Source organism: Arachis ipaensis, chromosome B5, assembly GCF_059453495.1.
Source record: "Arachis ipaensis isolate K30076 ecotype BB chromosome B5, ASM5945349v1, whole genome shotgun sequence".
Lineage (NCBI taxonomy): Eukaryota > Viridiplantae > Streptophyta > Magnoliopsida > Fabales > Fabaceae > Arachis > Arachis ipaensis.
Window position 1 is genome coordinate 141,279,991 of NC_142440.1, and position 16,163 is coordinate 141,296,153.

Here is a 16,163-nt window from a genome sequence, read left to right on the forward strand (position 1 = left end):
TTGCCATGTTTGCCATTTTGAGAAATCAATGAATCACAGAGTAATAGGGATTCAGATCTTCTTCCTTCCAACTCGTTGATCGGAACAGCTATGTTCACCAAGAAAGAATCTTGCGAAATAGCCTCTCATCAAACTCTATTGGATGAGTTTGAAGGAAGAGGTAAGAATGGGGGAAAGAAAATATCGAAAGAAAAATTAGGGATAGAAAGAAAATGGCAAAATTGGATTGATCTCAATTCACAACTTTTTTTTTTCTTAATAATTTGATTCACAGCTTGGTTGCTCACCGCACCATAAAAAAAATCTCATGCCATAAGCTGTTCAAGCTGTGATGTTGATGGTTTGATGAACCAGAAGGGATTAAGAGAGGGAGAAAAATAAGTTTGGAGAGAATGAAAAATCCCTTAAAAAATATTTGTTGAGTTATTACACCTTATATACTATGTACTTTTTATGTACTCTCACTAAAAGATAATTACAATGGTAAATATATTATTGATAAATAAATAATCTAGATAACATCTACCACTTTTGTTATTATTATTATTATTATTATTATTATTATTATGCACTGATGCATGTATCCATCTGTTATGTTGTAATTTTTTTCAGAATTAAATGGGTTTAAACTTTAGAACCAAGTTTATTACACACATTGTTCTTTTTATTAGATGCTTTTTAATGATTGAAATTTAAAAGATTAGTTTCAACAGCAGAAGATATTATGAATTTTGTTATTATTATGCTTTTTTTTTTTTTGTCACAATTGATGGTATTAGATTTTTACTTATTTATTTTGTTTGTGTATCTATACGAATATGTCAGTTTTACTTGCATATTTATTCATTGTACTTATTATTATAGGATTCAATCTGAAGATGATGGTCGAAAAATTTGTAATTTTCTTTATGATGCTGGATCATCAAAGGTTTACCTTTATATTTGTATATGAAAAAGCTCCTATTTAAACAAGTGTTACAACTATGCATATTTCATTATTTACGCTATACGTTTTTGATAAGTTTGATTGTTATGTATGTATGAATGTTAAAACTTTTGTGAAGTCAAACTTGGATTGAGCTCAACTTCTATTAATCAATGTTTTGTCTTTCTTATGTGATTATCGAAGTATCTCTCTATTTTGTTATATAGTTATGTAGAATAATACTATATAAAATTATATTTGGAAGTATTGATATTGAAATTTTTTTTATATATTGAGTTATATCTTATATTAAAGAACTGTGTTATAAAAGATATAAGTTTTAAATTTTGATATTAAAAAATAAATTTTTAATTGGAGAATATATAAACGAGATGAGATTAATGGATGATTTAAAATTAAAAATAAATTAATTTGTGAGAGTTTTAAATTATCACAAAAGTGATTTAAAACTGCCACAAAAGTCTAATATAAAATCCCCAGTAAATACACATAAAATTTCCACAAAAGATCTCGTGGCACCTCAAATTTTGGGGGGTTTTAGAAATCTCTACAAACCATTTGGTGAGGATTATAAACCTCCACAAATAAAAAAAGAAACTGTCACAAATAAATAAAAATCTTGTAATAATTTATGACCAACTAATATTTTTGTCTGTAATAATATTATGAAATTATAAATTTTTTTAAATAAACTATATGTCAATAATTGATTTTTATTATAAAATAAAAAAATTTAATAACATGACATTCTTGTAATAAATATTAAAGATCTTATCAAATTAGATAAAGAAAAGAATCTAGTATTCTTTTTTTTTTTTTTTTTTTTGGTCTTGAGAATCTAGTAATCTTAATATAGTGTCCACCTTACATGAACTTAGTCCTACTTACGTGATGCATTGCAAAAGACCCATAAGGGCAAGGGAACACCTTTTTGAAAAAAGTCCATAGGGCCGAAAGTCCCGTGACCCAAGGTAACCACAACAAAAACATCTCGTGGGCCAAGGGAGACATCCAAGATAGTTGGTGGATGTCTAGCAATGGACGATGATAGTCATCAATTCATCATGTATGGTTCGGGGTCATCTAGCAATCAATTAGGATTTGGCGAGTTAGGTCAATAAGTCGTTAAAAGAAAAATGTTGAATATTGTCAAAATTTTTGTTAAAAAACAAACAAAATTCAACGATAATTAAGTTATTGTTAAAAGAAATCAGATGGTATAAACTTCAACAGCATAAATTTCGTCAATAAATATTTACCGTCAAATTTTTTTTTGTTTGACAGTAATTACTGTCAGATTCTGCGATTGATTACCTGGTCGAAAAATCATTTGATTATCAGCAGATTTTTCTGACGGTAATGTTAGTGTCATAATATGTTGTTGTTCGTACTATTACTGTTAGATTATTTCTTCTGTAAATCTGACAGTAATGTTAATTTTTATAAACAAATTTGAAATAAATGGTCAATTTTAATTTTTTATTTAAATTTATTTTCATAATTAATGGTCAATTTATAAATAATAGAAACCTATTATTTAAAATAAATTATCAAATGTTCAAATAAATTAAAAGTTAAGTAAATCAACTAAATACAATGAAATAATAAAATGAAGCACTAATCACTAAAGATCCAAGTAGTTCTCGTCGTCGTTGTCGTCATTTCCGTGGCCCTGATGAGGCGGCGTAGGAGGTGGTGATGACTGTGTGCCACCAGTAGGAATGATGCCAGTGGCGCGCTTCTGAGTCTGGTACACCTCCATATGAGCCTCTATCCGTTGAAGTCGCTCCAGCTGCTCCCTCCACTCCAGCATGAGGTTATCCGTGTCCGTCACGCATGTGATAATCTCCTAATATCTCTCCCGATAATCGTTCAACTCCTGAACTTGCTGGTGAAGGTTGCGGGTGAGCTCCTGCACCTGCAGCCACAAATCCACGCCTTCCTCAGGTTCAATGGCTTGATTAGTGGCAGAGGCGGACGATGGCCTCAATGTGGAGGTGCGGAAGCTATTGGCGAAGAACGACCCCAACCCGTATACACGGTTCTTGTACGGTGCTGAGGCGGAGTTTCATCTATAACTGGAATGTGCCACAAACTCTATTCATCAACAATTAACTTAAACAACACCAAATGTCAACATTCAATGAACAACAGGCAATAATCAACAATAAATATCCATAAATCTACTTTGATATATCCTGATTATTGATTCTTGATTATTGATTATAGTTTTAGTGGATTTAGAGTTGTAGGTTTGAACTGCTAAAAGTGTTTAATATATCATTATTAGCGATTATTGATTATTGATTCTAATTTTAGTGGATTTAGGATGTAGGTTTGAACTGTTGAAAGTGTTTGATATATCTTGATTATTGATTATTAATTCTAGTTTAGTCGATTTATGCATGTTGCTTCTTGATTATTGACTATTATTCATTGATTTTTAACAATTGGTGCTGTTTAAATTAATTGTTGATGGATAGAGTTTGTGGTACACTCCAGTTATAGATGAAATCCTACTGAAATTTATAAAAAAATCTCTATATATTATGGTTATTTGCTTCTGAAGTTTTAATTTATATTACCTTAATGATATGTTTGTGAATTGTTGATAGGTTTGCGCCAAACAACAACGCATGTACTCAGGAGATGACCAAGGTCATCAAGCTTATGTACGACCATCCATGGTCAAGCTACAAGAAGATCTTCTCTGATACCAAAGAGCGATGGTTTTAGAAGTGGGCGATAAAAACTTAATATAGTCAAACCTTATTAGGTAGTTTATATCTTCTATTTTATTTAATACTTTTGATTAACTAATTTTAAAGTTTCTTTGTGTAGGTAAACTTTATATGGGACAAGGAGCATGATGCCCTCATCAAGAAGATATACAACTATCAAATGGGTAGGCGGCTGCAATAGATGCTGGAAGATGTACATGGGAGATGTGACCACCTTACTTTTTAGCTCTGCTCGAAAATCAAGAAGGTTATGTACATTCACTGGGAGACCGATGAAGGGTTCAGGCATCAGTGTCTCACAAACAGAGCTAACAGAACACTGGCCAAGTTGTCCAAGTATACTAACAGTTCAGTGACCATCATGAAGACTAAGGCCAGGTTAGTATGTAACTTCTCTATTTTTATTATTAACTTAGTTATATTCTTTGACATTTCATTAGTAGACATTCTAATATATTGTTTCAATACAATATGTATAGTCGAAGTCGTTGGATCATGATGCAACATTGGCGGAGACCTTCAAGTACACCCATACCTCGAAGGAGAGCAAAGAGAGATTTGCTAATCAGCGGTTTGTGGATCATTATGTGAGTAAACATATGATCTTGTGATATAAAATTTTCAATTAATTGTACAGTTGTCCTCCTAATTATAATAACATGTGTTATACAGGAGTCCTACACGTAGAGACTGGAGGCCGCAACTCAGCAATCTCAGCAAAGTGGGGAGGACACCAGTGGCTCTGCTGCTTCAGTCGTCGATCCGGATGTGGTTTGGCACGAGACCTGTAAAATCTGGTAAATTAATAAACAATTAACTAATAAATTAATTATAATCCAAAGGGATTAGTAAATTAAATTTTATAATTTGAACAAGTAAAAATAATTAAAATATGAATTAAAATACTAATTTTAAAGATTTTGGCCTAAAATTAAACCAACGGGTCGAACTGGTTGAATCGAACCCATATTGGGTCCAAGACTCAACATATAAAACCAAGCTCAACGTTCTCTTCCCCCTCATTATTATGAAACACACTGAAGGAGAGGGAAGGAGCAAGAACCCTAACTTCCATTTCAATTCAATCTTCAATTCCTCCTAACTTTCAATTCGGAGCTCCGATCGTCGCACCGTTTGCGGCCACAAGACTGCCTCACCGAGCTCTTCAAATTCATCCAAAAAATGGGGGTAAGAAACTCAAAATTTCTCACCCAGTCCTAACCTATCTTCATTTTCGCGTTTTGGTTTTGGGATATTGAAGAATTTTGTGATTTTGATGGTTTAAGGGTACTCTAGTGCAAGATATAGCTGGGTTTCATCCAATTGCTCAGTGGGTAAAGGTGAGGAACTCTTATCTCCTTTGAATTCTTCAATTTTATGAAGTTGGATATTGAAATTGGTAGTTGTATATGAAACTAGATTGAATACATGTGAATTAAAGTCAAATTGATAAAGTGGAGTGCTTGAATTGGAACTCTAATGGCTGAGCATTTATTGGGTTGGCTTGAAAGCTTGTAAAGAGGAGGGTTTTGAGGTGTTTTGAGCTTGGAGAGAAATCGGTCAAGATATGATTTCGGTTTCTTGTAGTTAAAATATAATGTTGCGTAAAACTTACGCTAGCGGCCCTTAAGATAGGTTTGAATCGTATGCATTGATTGATTGAATGTATGTGGTGAATTGTATGAGTGTGATTGTGATGATGGCATTGAAATTAGTGGTTAATACATGAATTTTGATTGAATTTTGAATGGTGAATTGAATTGGTGGTTTGAATAAAGATTTGATTTAGTATGTGAATAAAATGTGATTGATGATGGATTTTAATATGGTGGAATGTATGTTAATTGTTGTTGTTGATAGTGATTGATGATAATAGTGGAAATTGGTAGATTTGTGAGTGAAATTGTTGAATGAATTGAAGGATTTAATTGTTGGATTGGTTGTAAAATGAATAAAGAGTATGTGATAGTGTGTAGAAGTTTTGGTATTGAATTAGGTGGGATTGGAAGTGTTTTGGATTGAGAATTTTTTATAACTAGAGGATTTAAACTTTTGGTATAAACTGATTTTTGACCAACTTCGGCGGGGCATAACTTGACTTCCGGAGCCTCAAATCTTGTGAAACATGTCTTGAATAAAAATTAGGCCCGTGAAGTTTATAAAGTTTAAAGAACGGACTGAAAATAATTTCTAATAAAAAAGTAATGCGCGTTTGTAGTTTGGTGTAAAAAACTGATTTTCTGAACTTAACTGCTTTTTGAAAAAATTCACAATCATGTGTACATGAGGAATGTCGTGCGTACGCTAAAATGACAATTTTTGAAATCTTGCGTACGCGACAGGTGTCTTGCGTACACGAGCCAACACCTCTGCGCAAAATTCTCGCGTATGCAACCTTTGTAACTTTGAACTCATGCGTACGCATGACCATCCTTTTCTACAAATGTTATATTTTGTAGTTTTTAACCCTTCTAACTTTCCTAACCTCTATAACCCCTATTTAAGGTCTGATAGTTAGTTTTTAGTCTTTGAAATAATAATAAACACATTAGGGAAGTTAATTTGATATTGAGAAAAAAATATGAAGTGGAAAATTGAGTTAATGATGAACCAATATTGTTAGATGAGAGGCGTGATGAGGATGAGTGTCATAATGAGGGATGGTGATTGAAAAATTGAGGATGACGAGGTTGGCTGTGAGAATGATGGATAATGAGGATTGATCTTGATTGTGATTTTGAATGAATTGAATCTAATTGAGATATACCACCGGGTAAGATGCAGTGGCGTTTTTCACTTGCTCCGGATAAAGGTTTGAAACACCGGGTAAGATCTAGTGCCTAGTCCACTTGCTTTGGGTAAAGGTTTAAAACACCGAGTAAGATGCGGTAGCATAGTCCACTTGCTCCGGATAAAGGTTCAAGACGTCAGATAAGATGCAATGATTGAGTTTCGTCACACTTGTTCCAGGTCAAGAATTGTAACATTGGTTTATGAAACGTTGTGATTCATGTTGTGGTTAATGTTGAGGGTTTACATCCAATTGAAGACATGAAGTGTTTCGCGTGCAACATTAAAGCTGAAAAGGTAGCTTCGTCATTTATAAAAAAAATCTATTAGAAAGGATGATTTTAAAATGAAATATAACATTAAGGACGATTCTAAATAGAAAATTACATCAGGGACAGTTTCGATTCTAACCCTTAACGTTAGGGACCAAAACAACACTTACCCCTTTTTATAATGATAATTTTTATCTTTTATTTTGTTAGATGATATTTTTTTATTCATATTTTTTTTATTAAATAACTTTTTTGATTTGATTTGATTTTTAGATGAATATCTTATTTTGTTAGATAATTTTTTATTTGATTTAATTTTATTTTTTAATTTTAATGTGTTGTAAAAGCCAACAAAAATTTACCCAATTCAATTTAAATATGTGAGCCAACTAAACTATTTTTTATTTTTTTAAAAAATACTACTCATTTTTTAACAAAAATTTTGAGAGACCATAACCCATTATCTTAATTAAGCTCCGCCCGCTAGAGTAACTAACCCTTTACTGCTTTAGGAGTTGTCAGTCTAAAAATAACTTGAGAGAGATAATAATATAAAAAATCTTATTTGACTTAATCTACAGTTTAAGTAGTCACCAAAAAAAAAAAAATCTACAGTTTAAGTTAGTGCACCATATAACGAATTTGCTACTTGGAATAAATGGTTCAGTGTGGTCTCCACACCATGATTGACCATCCTTAGCACATTCTAAATAATATTTAAATGTTTCTATAAAATGAAACATTAAATATTTTTTGGTTTTAATTTCGATGATAAAAACCATCCTTTGCACCATATAATATTTTTTATATTCTTATCAAACTAATGCAAATACTATCTTTTGGTTTTAATTTCGATGATAAAAATATAAAATATTTTAGCATTTTATTATATATATATATATATATATTTAATTATATATTATTACATCATAAAAGATATTATTTTTCATAAATATAATGTGAATAATTATACGAAAGAATTTATATAATTAAATAAATATAAAATAATATATATGTTTTTTAATGGATCAATCATGATGCATTTTTGGTGAAATAAAGAATAAACAATCAAAATTATTATTAAAAATTATTCATTTTCTAAATTAATTTTTAATTTTTTAATTAAATTCGTCTTTCAACATAAAATATACTGGACAATTTTAATTAGTTGCTATAATGATAAGGTTCTGCAATTATAAATCAACTTTAAAATTGAGAAAATCTTGAAATATTAAAATTTTTTAAGTTGAAATTAATTTGATCTAATTTCATAAATTTATTATGTTTTTAATTAATTAAAATTGCTATGTATGCATTGTGATATCATTTAATGTACTATATTATTAAATTTTGGAGCTTCTTGAAAAGATGCATGATAGAGGTCAACCTGCTAATATAGTCACTTAAAATTCCTTGTTGGACGGATGTTCAAAAACCTACAGTCTGATGAGGCACTTATGTTATTCAATTAAATGAAAGAGAGTGGCATTGATCCAAATATATGTACATGCACTATACATATAGATGGCCTATGCAAAAGTGGAAGACTTATATATGCAAAAGAGATATTTCAAGATCTTTCAATTAAAGGCTATCCTCCAATGTGAAGACATACAATATTATGATCAATGGGCTCTGCAAAGAGGGATTGTTTGAAGAAGCATTGTCCCTGCTGTTGGAAATGGAAGACAATGATTGCTTATCAAATGCTGTGACTATTGAAACAGTTATTCATACTTTGTTTGAAAAGATCAGAATGACATAGCAACTTCTTCGGGAAATGATTGCTAGAAGAAGGTAAGATACTTCAACTCAAATTGAATTACATCTCTATTGTTGCTAAATATGTATCATAGTTTTGTAAATTCTGTATTTGTTGGGTCAGAGGACTTTGGCAATGTCATAACATCAATTAAGTAGGAATTGTCGTAAAAGGAAATTTAAGTAGGTGTTAAGGATTTTTTCTTAAGCTATATGGTTTTTCACTTCCATCTTAAAAATAAACCCACCTTCTAAAATGCATGTTCCTCTTTTCATCATGCTGAGCAACATCAAGTTAAGGTTAATATAGTTCAGTTATCTCAAAATTTTTGGCCATTTTCTTAATTAATGCTACTCAGTTGTAATGCTTGGAAATCGCTCCTGCTAAAAATATGTACATTATGAAATACTTTTAGAGTGTTTTTCTGTTAATTCTTAGATAAATTACCTCATTATTTCTTGTCTAAAAATCTGTGTAGTCGTTATTCCATTGTGTCCGAGTCTCTGATTATTAGCATTTAAAAGAAAAAAACTCTTGTGGGCTTGGAGTTTCGTTGTGTGTTGTTGTGACGGGGTGTTAAAAGTGAAACAATTCAAAACTCTTTGAAATTGATTTTGATTTTATTTGGTGAATTTCTTTGTATTTATTTATTATTTTGATTAATTTTGTTCTGGAAGGATCACTTTTAATGACTTGAAGTCTGAACTTTATATATTTCCTATGCAGAGGAAGTCTGTACAGACACTAATTCATCCACCAAACAATCAATTAGATGACCGAAGGCAGTTGAGGATGGCCCTCGATACTGTAAGATTCTGTTTTATTTTATTGCGATGTAGTTTCATTAAGCAAATTATTGACATAATCAGTGAAATTCAGTTGATGTGACATATATCTCTTGAATTTTCAGGCCCGAGGAATGAACTATTTGCACAACTGCACTCCAGTGATTGTACACCGTGATTTGAAGTCACCAAATCTTCTTGTGATAAAAATTGGGTTGTGAAGGTGTCAACTAATTGTCATGATTGAATTTTCCTGATAGCATGCTGAATGCTACATATAGATATGGTTTAATTTTTTTTTCCACCCTTTCTTTTCTCTTTCGAATAGGTATGTGATTTTGGCTCAAGAATGAAGCACAGTACATTCCTTTCTTCCAGATCAATTGCAGGAACAGTAAGCTGTCATAATCCTCATTTCTAAGCTCAAATACTGTGTCATACCCTCTGCCTTCCGAATTATTCGTTCTTTCATGTTCTTGTTTTACATTTTGCTGCATATTTTTTTTATATTTTTTTTGTTCGTTGTGCTTTATATTCTTTTGAAGATATAAAAACATACACAAATGGAGGCATTTGTTATTATCTTTTAACAAAAAATTTGGAAAACCAGAGCTTCTTGACGTTTAAAAATTCATTATGTTTGGGAGCTTCTTACTGTTTCATCAAATGTATTAAATTATCTAAGAATTTTTTACCAACAAATTCACATTAATTTTATCGGTGCTTTTTAAGTGAAATAAAAGAAGTAAAAAAAATATGAAATAATAAAAAATTGGGTATATCTAAAATGAGCACAACAATTTTGTGCATATTAGATGTGTTACATTTATATAAATTATCAAATTTTATTAAATAAAAATAAAAACCAATATAAAAAAATATTTATAGACTTTAATAAATACATAATATCTTATTACATAAATAAATATATTTTAATACACAATATTTTAAATAATAATATAATCCTTTTATTTTAAAATAAATAAATATAAAATATATTAATAGTTTAATAGAAAAATATAAATATTTTTTATTCATTAAAATTAGTTATTATGCAATAAAATTTTATAATATTAAAAAATGTATTAAAATGATATTTTAAATTTCAATATAAAAATATAAAATATTTAAATTTTATTTTATATTATTCGATAAATAATTAGATTGTTATCTTTAAAATTTATTAACTATTTTTGTTAAAAATATTATTACATAATAATTTTTTTAAAAATATTTGTAAAATTTAATTTTTCAATTTTATTTAATATGCATAAGGTTTGTTATACATAGCAAGTTTATTTTTATAAATTTGTTTTTGTTGGTTGACTTTTTCCATATATTAGGTTACAGTAAGAAAAAAAAATAACTTTTGCGCATAAATAATGCTATGATGTGAAGACTAATGTAACTATAGAAACTGATATTTATATTGAAAAAGATTATTGTTTTGGTCAATAAATTAACTAACAATAATTAAATATTAAAAAATATTGCTAATGAATCTTAGTTCACACGGTATTCTGTCCTCTTCTCATCTCAAAGGTCTCGAGCTTAATTTTTATCAACTGCAACTAAATTTAGAATTAGAGGTTGTCCAATTTACTTGACAAAAAAAAAGTTAAAATTAAAAATAATAAAAATATCTAAAATTTAAAAATAAAATAAAATAAAATCAATTTAAGATATAAAATTTTAAAATTTAAAATTTAAAATTTAGAATATAAGATTGCCGAAAATAATGAATAGTGGGTGTGAACAGTTAATACTAATAGTTGATTGATAGTAATTGTAATGTTAGAAAAAAAGAAAAAAAAGTGCAAAAGAATAAAAGAATGCGAGAAGCCGAGAATAGTAAATGTCTAATCTTCCGGCAGTGTTCCACCGTTTTGTTTCGCCTCCCCCCTTTTTAGTGCCAACAATTGAAGCTGATAGGAGACAAATGGTTTTTACGAGAATAATAAATACCTAATTAGTTTTTGTTGTCTTAGACCTCTCGCCCCTTCTCAATAAAAAAATGTTAGAAAAAAAGTGCAAAACAATAAAAGAGTAAATTTTAAAAAATTGTGAATATTTTAAATTTTACAAATATTTTGATAAAAAATTAGATTATATAATAATATTTTAAAAAATAGTTAATTAATAAATTTTAAACATATTAATCTAATTATTTATCGAATAATACAAAATTTAATTATTTTACATTTTTTGTTGTAATTTAAAATAATATTTTAATATAAGTTTTTAATATTATAAACATTTTATTACATATTAATTAATTTTAATAAATAAAAAATATTTATATTTTTTATATTTCTGTATTTTATATTTATTTATTTAAAAAATAAAAAATTATATTATTAATTAAAATATTATATATTAAAAAATATTTATTATATATTTAGATATTTTATATTTACCTCTTTTTTTATTTTAGTCTTTAATTTTTCTTTAATAAAATGGGATGGTTTATATAAACGTTCTTCACAAAGTTGTCTGACATACCCAAAAAAATTGAGAACTATTTGCGCAGAGATAGCAACGTCTAGTCGTCTACGTCTTCGACCAGAGAGCAGAGAGCACTCCTTTAAACTTAACAGCGAAAGTGCGAATCACTAAAATGTTGTCATCCTCAACCTCAACGATCACTTTCATTTTTAGGTATTCTCTTCTCCAAATCCCTAATTTTGTTTCCTTCCCTTCCTCTTCATCCCTTCACTCTCATTCTGAGCCCCCATCCCTTCGCCAAGTTGATGAAGCTGTTGATTCCTTCAATCGCATGCTCTCTATGCGTCGTACTCCTCCCATCATCCAATTTAACCAGATTTTGGGATCCCTTTCCAAGACGAAGCATTTCCACGCCGCCGTCTCCCTTTTTCAGCAATTGCAAGCCAGGGGAATTGCGCCCAGCATAGTCACTTTGAATATCTTAATCAATTGTTGCTGCGGCATGGGTCGTATGACGCTTGCTTTCTCTGTGTTGGCCAAGATTTTCAGAATGGATTATCACCCTGATAAGGTAACATTGAATACACTCGTTAAAGGTCTCTGTCTCTGTGGTAGTGTTGAAAAAGCAGTGTGCTTTCATGACAGAGTGCTGGCTCATGGATTTCACTTCGACCAAGTCACTTATGGGACCTTGATTAATTGGCTCTGTAAGACCGGACACACATCAGCTGCTATTCAAGTGCTGAGAAAGATCCCACGGCATGGGATTGTTCCTAATGTCTTCATGTACAACTCAATTATTGATAGCCTCTGCAAGGTTACACTTGTAAGTGAGGCTTTTCATTTATACTCTGAAATGCTTGCTAGGGGAATTTCTCCCGATGTTATCACCTACAACACTCTAATTTATGGTTTGTGCGTTGCGGGCCAACTTAAGGAAGCCATTGATTTGTTAAGTGATATGGTGCTTAGAAACATTACTCCTGATGTTCATACCTATAGTATTTTGATGGATGGGCTATGCAAGGAAGGAAAGATCAAAGATGCTAAGAATGTGTTGGCTGTGATGACAAAACATGGTGTGAAACCAAATGTGGTTACTTATAACAGCTTAATGGACGGATTTTGTTTGGTTAATCAGGTAAATAAGGCAAAATATGTATTCAACACAATGGCCGAGAGTAGAGCGTTTCCTAATGTTCAGAGTTACAATATCATGATTAATGGCTTTTGTAAGAGTAAAATGATCGATGACGCCTTGAATCTCTTTGAAGAGATGCATCGCAAGAATTTGGTTCCTGACACTGTAACTTACAATACTCTAGTTGATGGCTTGGGAAAATCAGAGAGAATCCTTTGTGCCTTGGAGCTTCTTGAAAAGATGTACGATCGAGGTCAACCCGCTAATATAGTCACTTACAATTCTTTGCTGGATGCTTTGTTCAATATCAAACAACATGACAAGGCACTTATGTTATTCAATCAAATGAAAGAATGTGGCATTGATCCAGATATATATACATACATCATACTTATAGATGGCCTGTGCAAAAGTGGGAGACTTAAAAATGCAAAAGTGATTTTTCAAGATCTTTCATTAAAGGCTGTCGTCCAGACGTGAGGACATACACTATTATGATCAATGGGCTTTGCAAAGAGGGCCTACTTCATGAAGCATTGGCTTTCTTGTCAAAAATGGAAGACAATGGTTGCTTGCCAAATGCTGTGACTTACGAAATAATCATTCGTGCTCTATTTGAAAAAGGTGAAAATGATAACGCGGAGAAACTTCTTCGTGAAATGATATCTAGAGGCCTATTGCAAGGATAAAAGTTGGTGAGATTCTTCTTGTTAGACATCACAAAGTGTTTTCACATGATTCCATATTAATGCTTTTATATCTAGAGGCCTTTTGTTCTTGATCATCTTTCGATTCCATATTAATGCTTTTATATCTTCACATGATTGTGATTCTTTATTCTGCTTTACCCACACCTAAGTGTTTTCTTTGTCGTTGCTTATTTGATGGCATTTTCGGTGACTAGATGGCTGTTATATGTGGCTTGAAGGATCTATCATTATTTCCTTTTTTGTTTTTGTAATTATATATGTGCATTGATGTTAATTTATTCCTAAGCTGAAACGGTTGTGATTTTCATCATTCAAAGGGAATCCTTGTTAGTTGTGAAGCTTCCCTGCACTCTTATTATCTTTCGATCTTTTTATTTCCCCCATATTTAAAGTAAACTCCCCCATATTTATTGTCTTTTGGGAAATGATTGCTAGAGGCTTATTGAATGGTTTATAGAAGGTAAGATACATCAACTCAAATTAATAATTTTTCTATTATTGTTGAAATTATTACAAAACTTAGTAAATTTTGTGGCAATTGGATTGGAGGATTTGGGAATTATCATGAACTCAATAGCAGCGGTTTTGGTTATCTCATTATTATGAATGGATTTTGAACTTTTGTTATTGGATGACTTTTGAGTCTCTGTTTGTTGCCATGGCTATATTGCATCCTGTTTTGGTAGATATTTTTTGTTGTAACTGATTTGTTAGTGCTTAAGATTTCTTGATAGTAACCTAGAGCTCATGATTGGTGTGATGAGCAACTGTGCTTTATTTGACTGAATTTCCTATGAAAAGATATGTAGTGCCAAGAGCCTAAGATTAATGGCATAGGTATATGATTTTCACTGCTATCTTCAAAACAAATTCATCTGCTAAATGCATGACCCCACTTTTTTGTTAACCGTTTTTGACGTTTTGATATTTTTTACAATCTGATGACAGCTGAAGAAATCTGTATATTAAAGTAGGTTATCACACAATGTGAATTTGGGTCATGGTTTAAATATGAAGTATCTTAAAACCTTTGGTCATTTTCGTAGTTAGTGTTACTCAGCTGTAATTCTTAGAAACTTAATCAACGGAAAATATGTATATATGAAATAGCTCATCACAGAGATTTTCTGTTACTGCGTAGTTGAACTGTTTCATTACTTGTTGAAATCCTATATAGGGATTATTGCATTGACATTGTTTAAACATGTTGGAAAAGCTTTTATTATTAAAACATGGTTTGGAGTTTTGTTGTTTGTTATCAGCTACACCTGTCTTAAAAAGTCTGGTGATTCTAACTCCAAGTACAATTGTTTTTACACCTGTTTCTTTGGTTTTTCTAAATCTACTTTGCATTGTGATGGCTGAGGTTAGAATAAAGAATTAAAAGTGAAACAATGTTGTACAATTTGAGGTTGCATTTTTTTAGAATATCTTTGAATGTTAGTACAATTTCTTTTGGTATCAAAAGTTGAACTATGATATAGCCTCGTTGCTGATTAACTTATTTTATCTAACTGATTTTGACCCTGATTTGGTGGTTGAGTATTTTGGATTCTTGACATGGATTTCATCTTTGTTCCACGAGTAATACCGATCTACATTACTGATTCCTAGGTGCACTGAAGCATGTTAAGTTGCAGCATGGGGCAGACAAAAATTGAACTTCTCCCGTATGAATTTTCTTTATACTTGGATTTCAATTCGTCTCCTTCTTAACAAATTGAGACACTCGAATTAATATTTTCTAAGCTTATTTGGTTTCTAGTTGAACCCATACTCATTGGATTTTAAGCTTCAAAATCAGTTTTAGATGGAAGTCTAATAGTTGCTTTCACAAAAAATCGCTCTTCAGTCTGCATTAGTAAACATAAATTAATTCATCTCAAACAAGATAGAATATGTTTGATGTTGCGATATACATTGAGGAATTAATCTTAGCATTATTAAATTAGGTTGTTCATATACTATTATTTTGTGGTGCATACTGCATAAATCAATTTTTAGACTGACTTTGATTAAAATTTCCTTTTTCACAAATAAGTACAGGAAATATTCATTTGATCTTGTGAAGGGTATAATCATGGTTTATTTTAATGCTGGTGTTGAAACCATTGCAGAAGCAAATCGGTGGTTCTCAAGTGCCACAAACCAGAGACAATGTAAGCATGAGAAGGCTCAATCATGGAATATGTATCAATAACTAAGATAAGACCAATACATTGTTGATGTTGAAAAGTTATGAACTGCAATGTATGGGAATGAACCATATCAAAAGGGTAAAATGTAGTCAATTTAATCTGATAAATGCATAATTGCATAAGAAATTTAATCTTTGATTATTATTTTCTTCTTACTTCTATTAGAGAGTATAAATATCCTGTATATTGAATGCAAAATATGGAAGCTATATAGCCTGCAAAACTTGTAGATAATGAAACTTAATCATAAAACTTGTAAAGGATAAAGCTTTGAGAAGGTAATGCTTTAAGCTTTTAGAGAATGAAGACTTGATCCAGAACCTGAGCTCTTATATATTGAGTATGGAAGGCAATATACACATTTTGGAACAAG

General features: G+C 30.6%; 2 protein-coding genes across 3 annotated transcripts; both read left to right on the forward strand.

Moving 5' to 3' along the window:
* The first annotated feature begins 11,913 nt into the window (after positions 1 to 11,913).
* LOC148566005 (uncharacterized) lies at positions 11,914 to 15,916 on the forward strand. Its single transcript, XM_088486039.1, has one exon. The coding sequence runs from the start codon at positions 11,914 to 11,916 to the stop codon at positions 13,360 to 13,362; it is 1,449 nt and encodes a 482-aa protein (XP_088342165.1). The 3' UTR covers positions 13,363 to 15,916.
* On the forward strand, positions 13,377 to 15,916 carry LOC148566006 (pentatricopeptide repeat-containing protein At2g16880-like). 2 transcript variants are annotated; one of them, XR_015883127.1, is made up of 3 exons: positions 13,377 to 13,577; positions 15,207 to 15,262; positions 15,710 to 15,916. XR_015883127.1 is itself a non-coding variant. In XM_088486038.1 (2 exons), the coding sequence occupies exon 1, from the start codon at positions 13,377 to 13,379 to the stop codon at positions 13,569 to 13,571; it is 195 nt and encodes a 64-aa protein (XP_088342164.1). In that variant the 3' UTR covers positions 13,572 to 13,577; positions 15,710 to 15,916. The 2 variants fall into 2 exon arrangements, 1 of the variants encoding a protein (XP_088342164.1); XM_088486038.1 differs by lacking the exon at positions 15,207 to 15,262.
* Positions 15,917 to 16,163: the final 247 nt, after the last annotated feature.

Coding starts and splice junctions, on each gene's coding strand:
- LOC148566005 (XM_088486039.1), top strand. CDS start 11,914: ATGTTGTCATCCTCAACCTCAACGATCACTTTCATTTTTAGGTATTCT.
- LOC148566006 (XM_088486038.1), top strand. CDS start 13,377: ATGATCAATGGGCTTTGCAAAGAGGGCCTACTTCATGAAGCATTGGCT.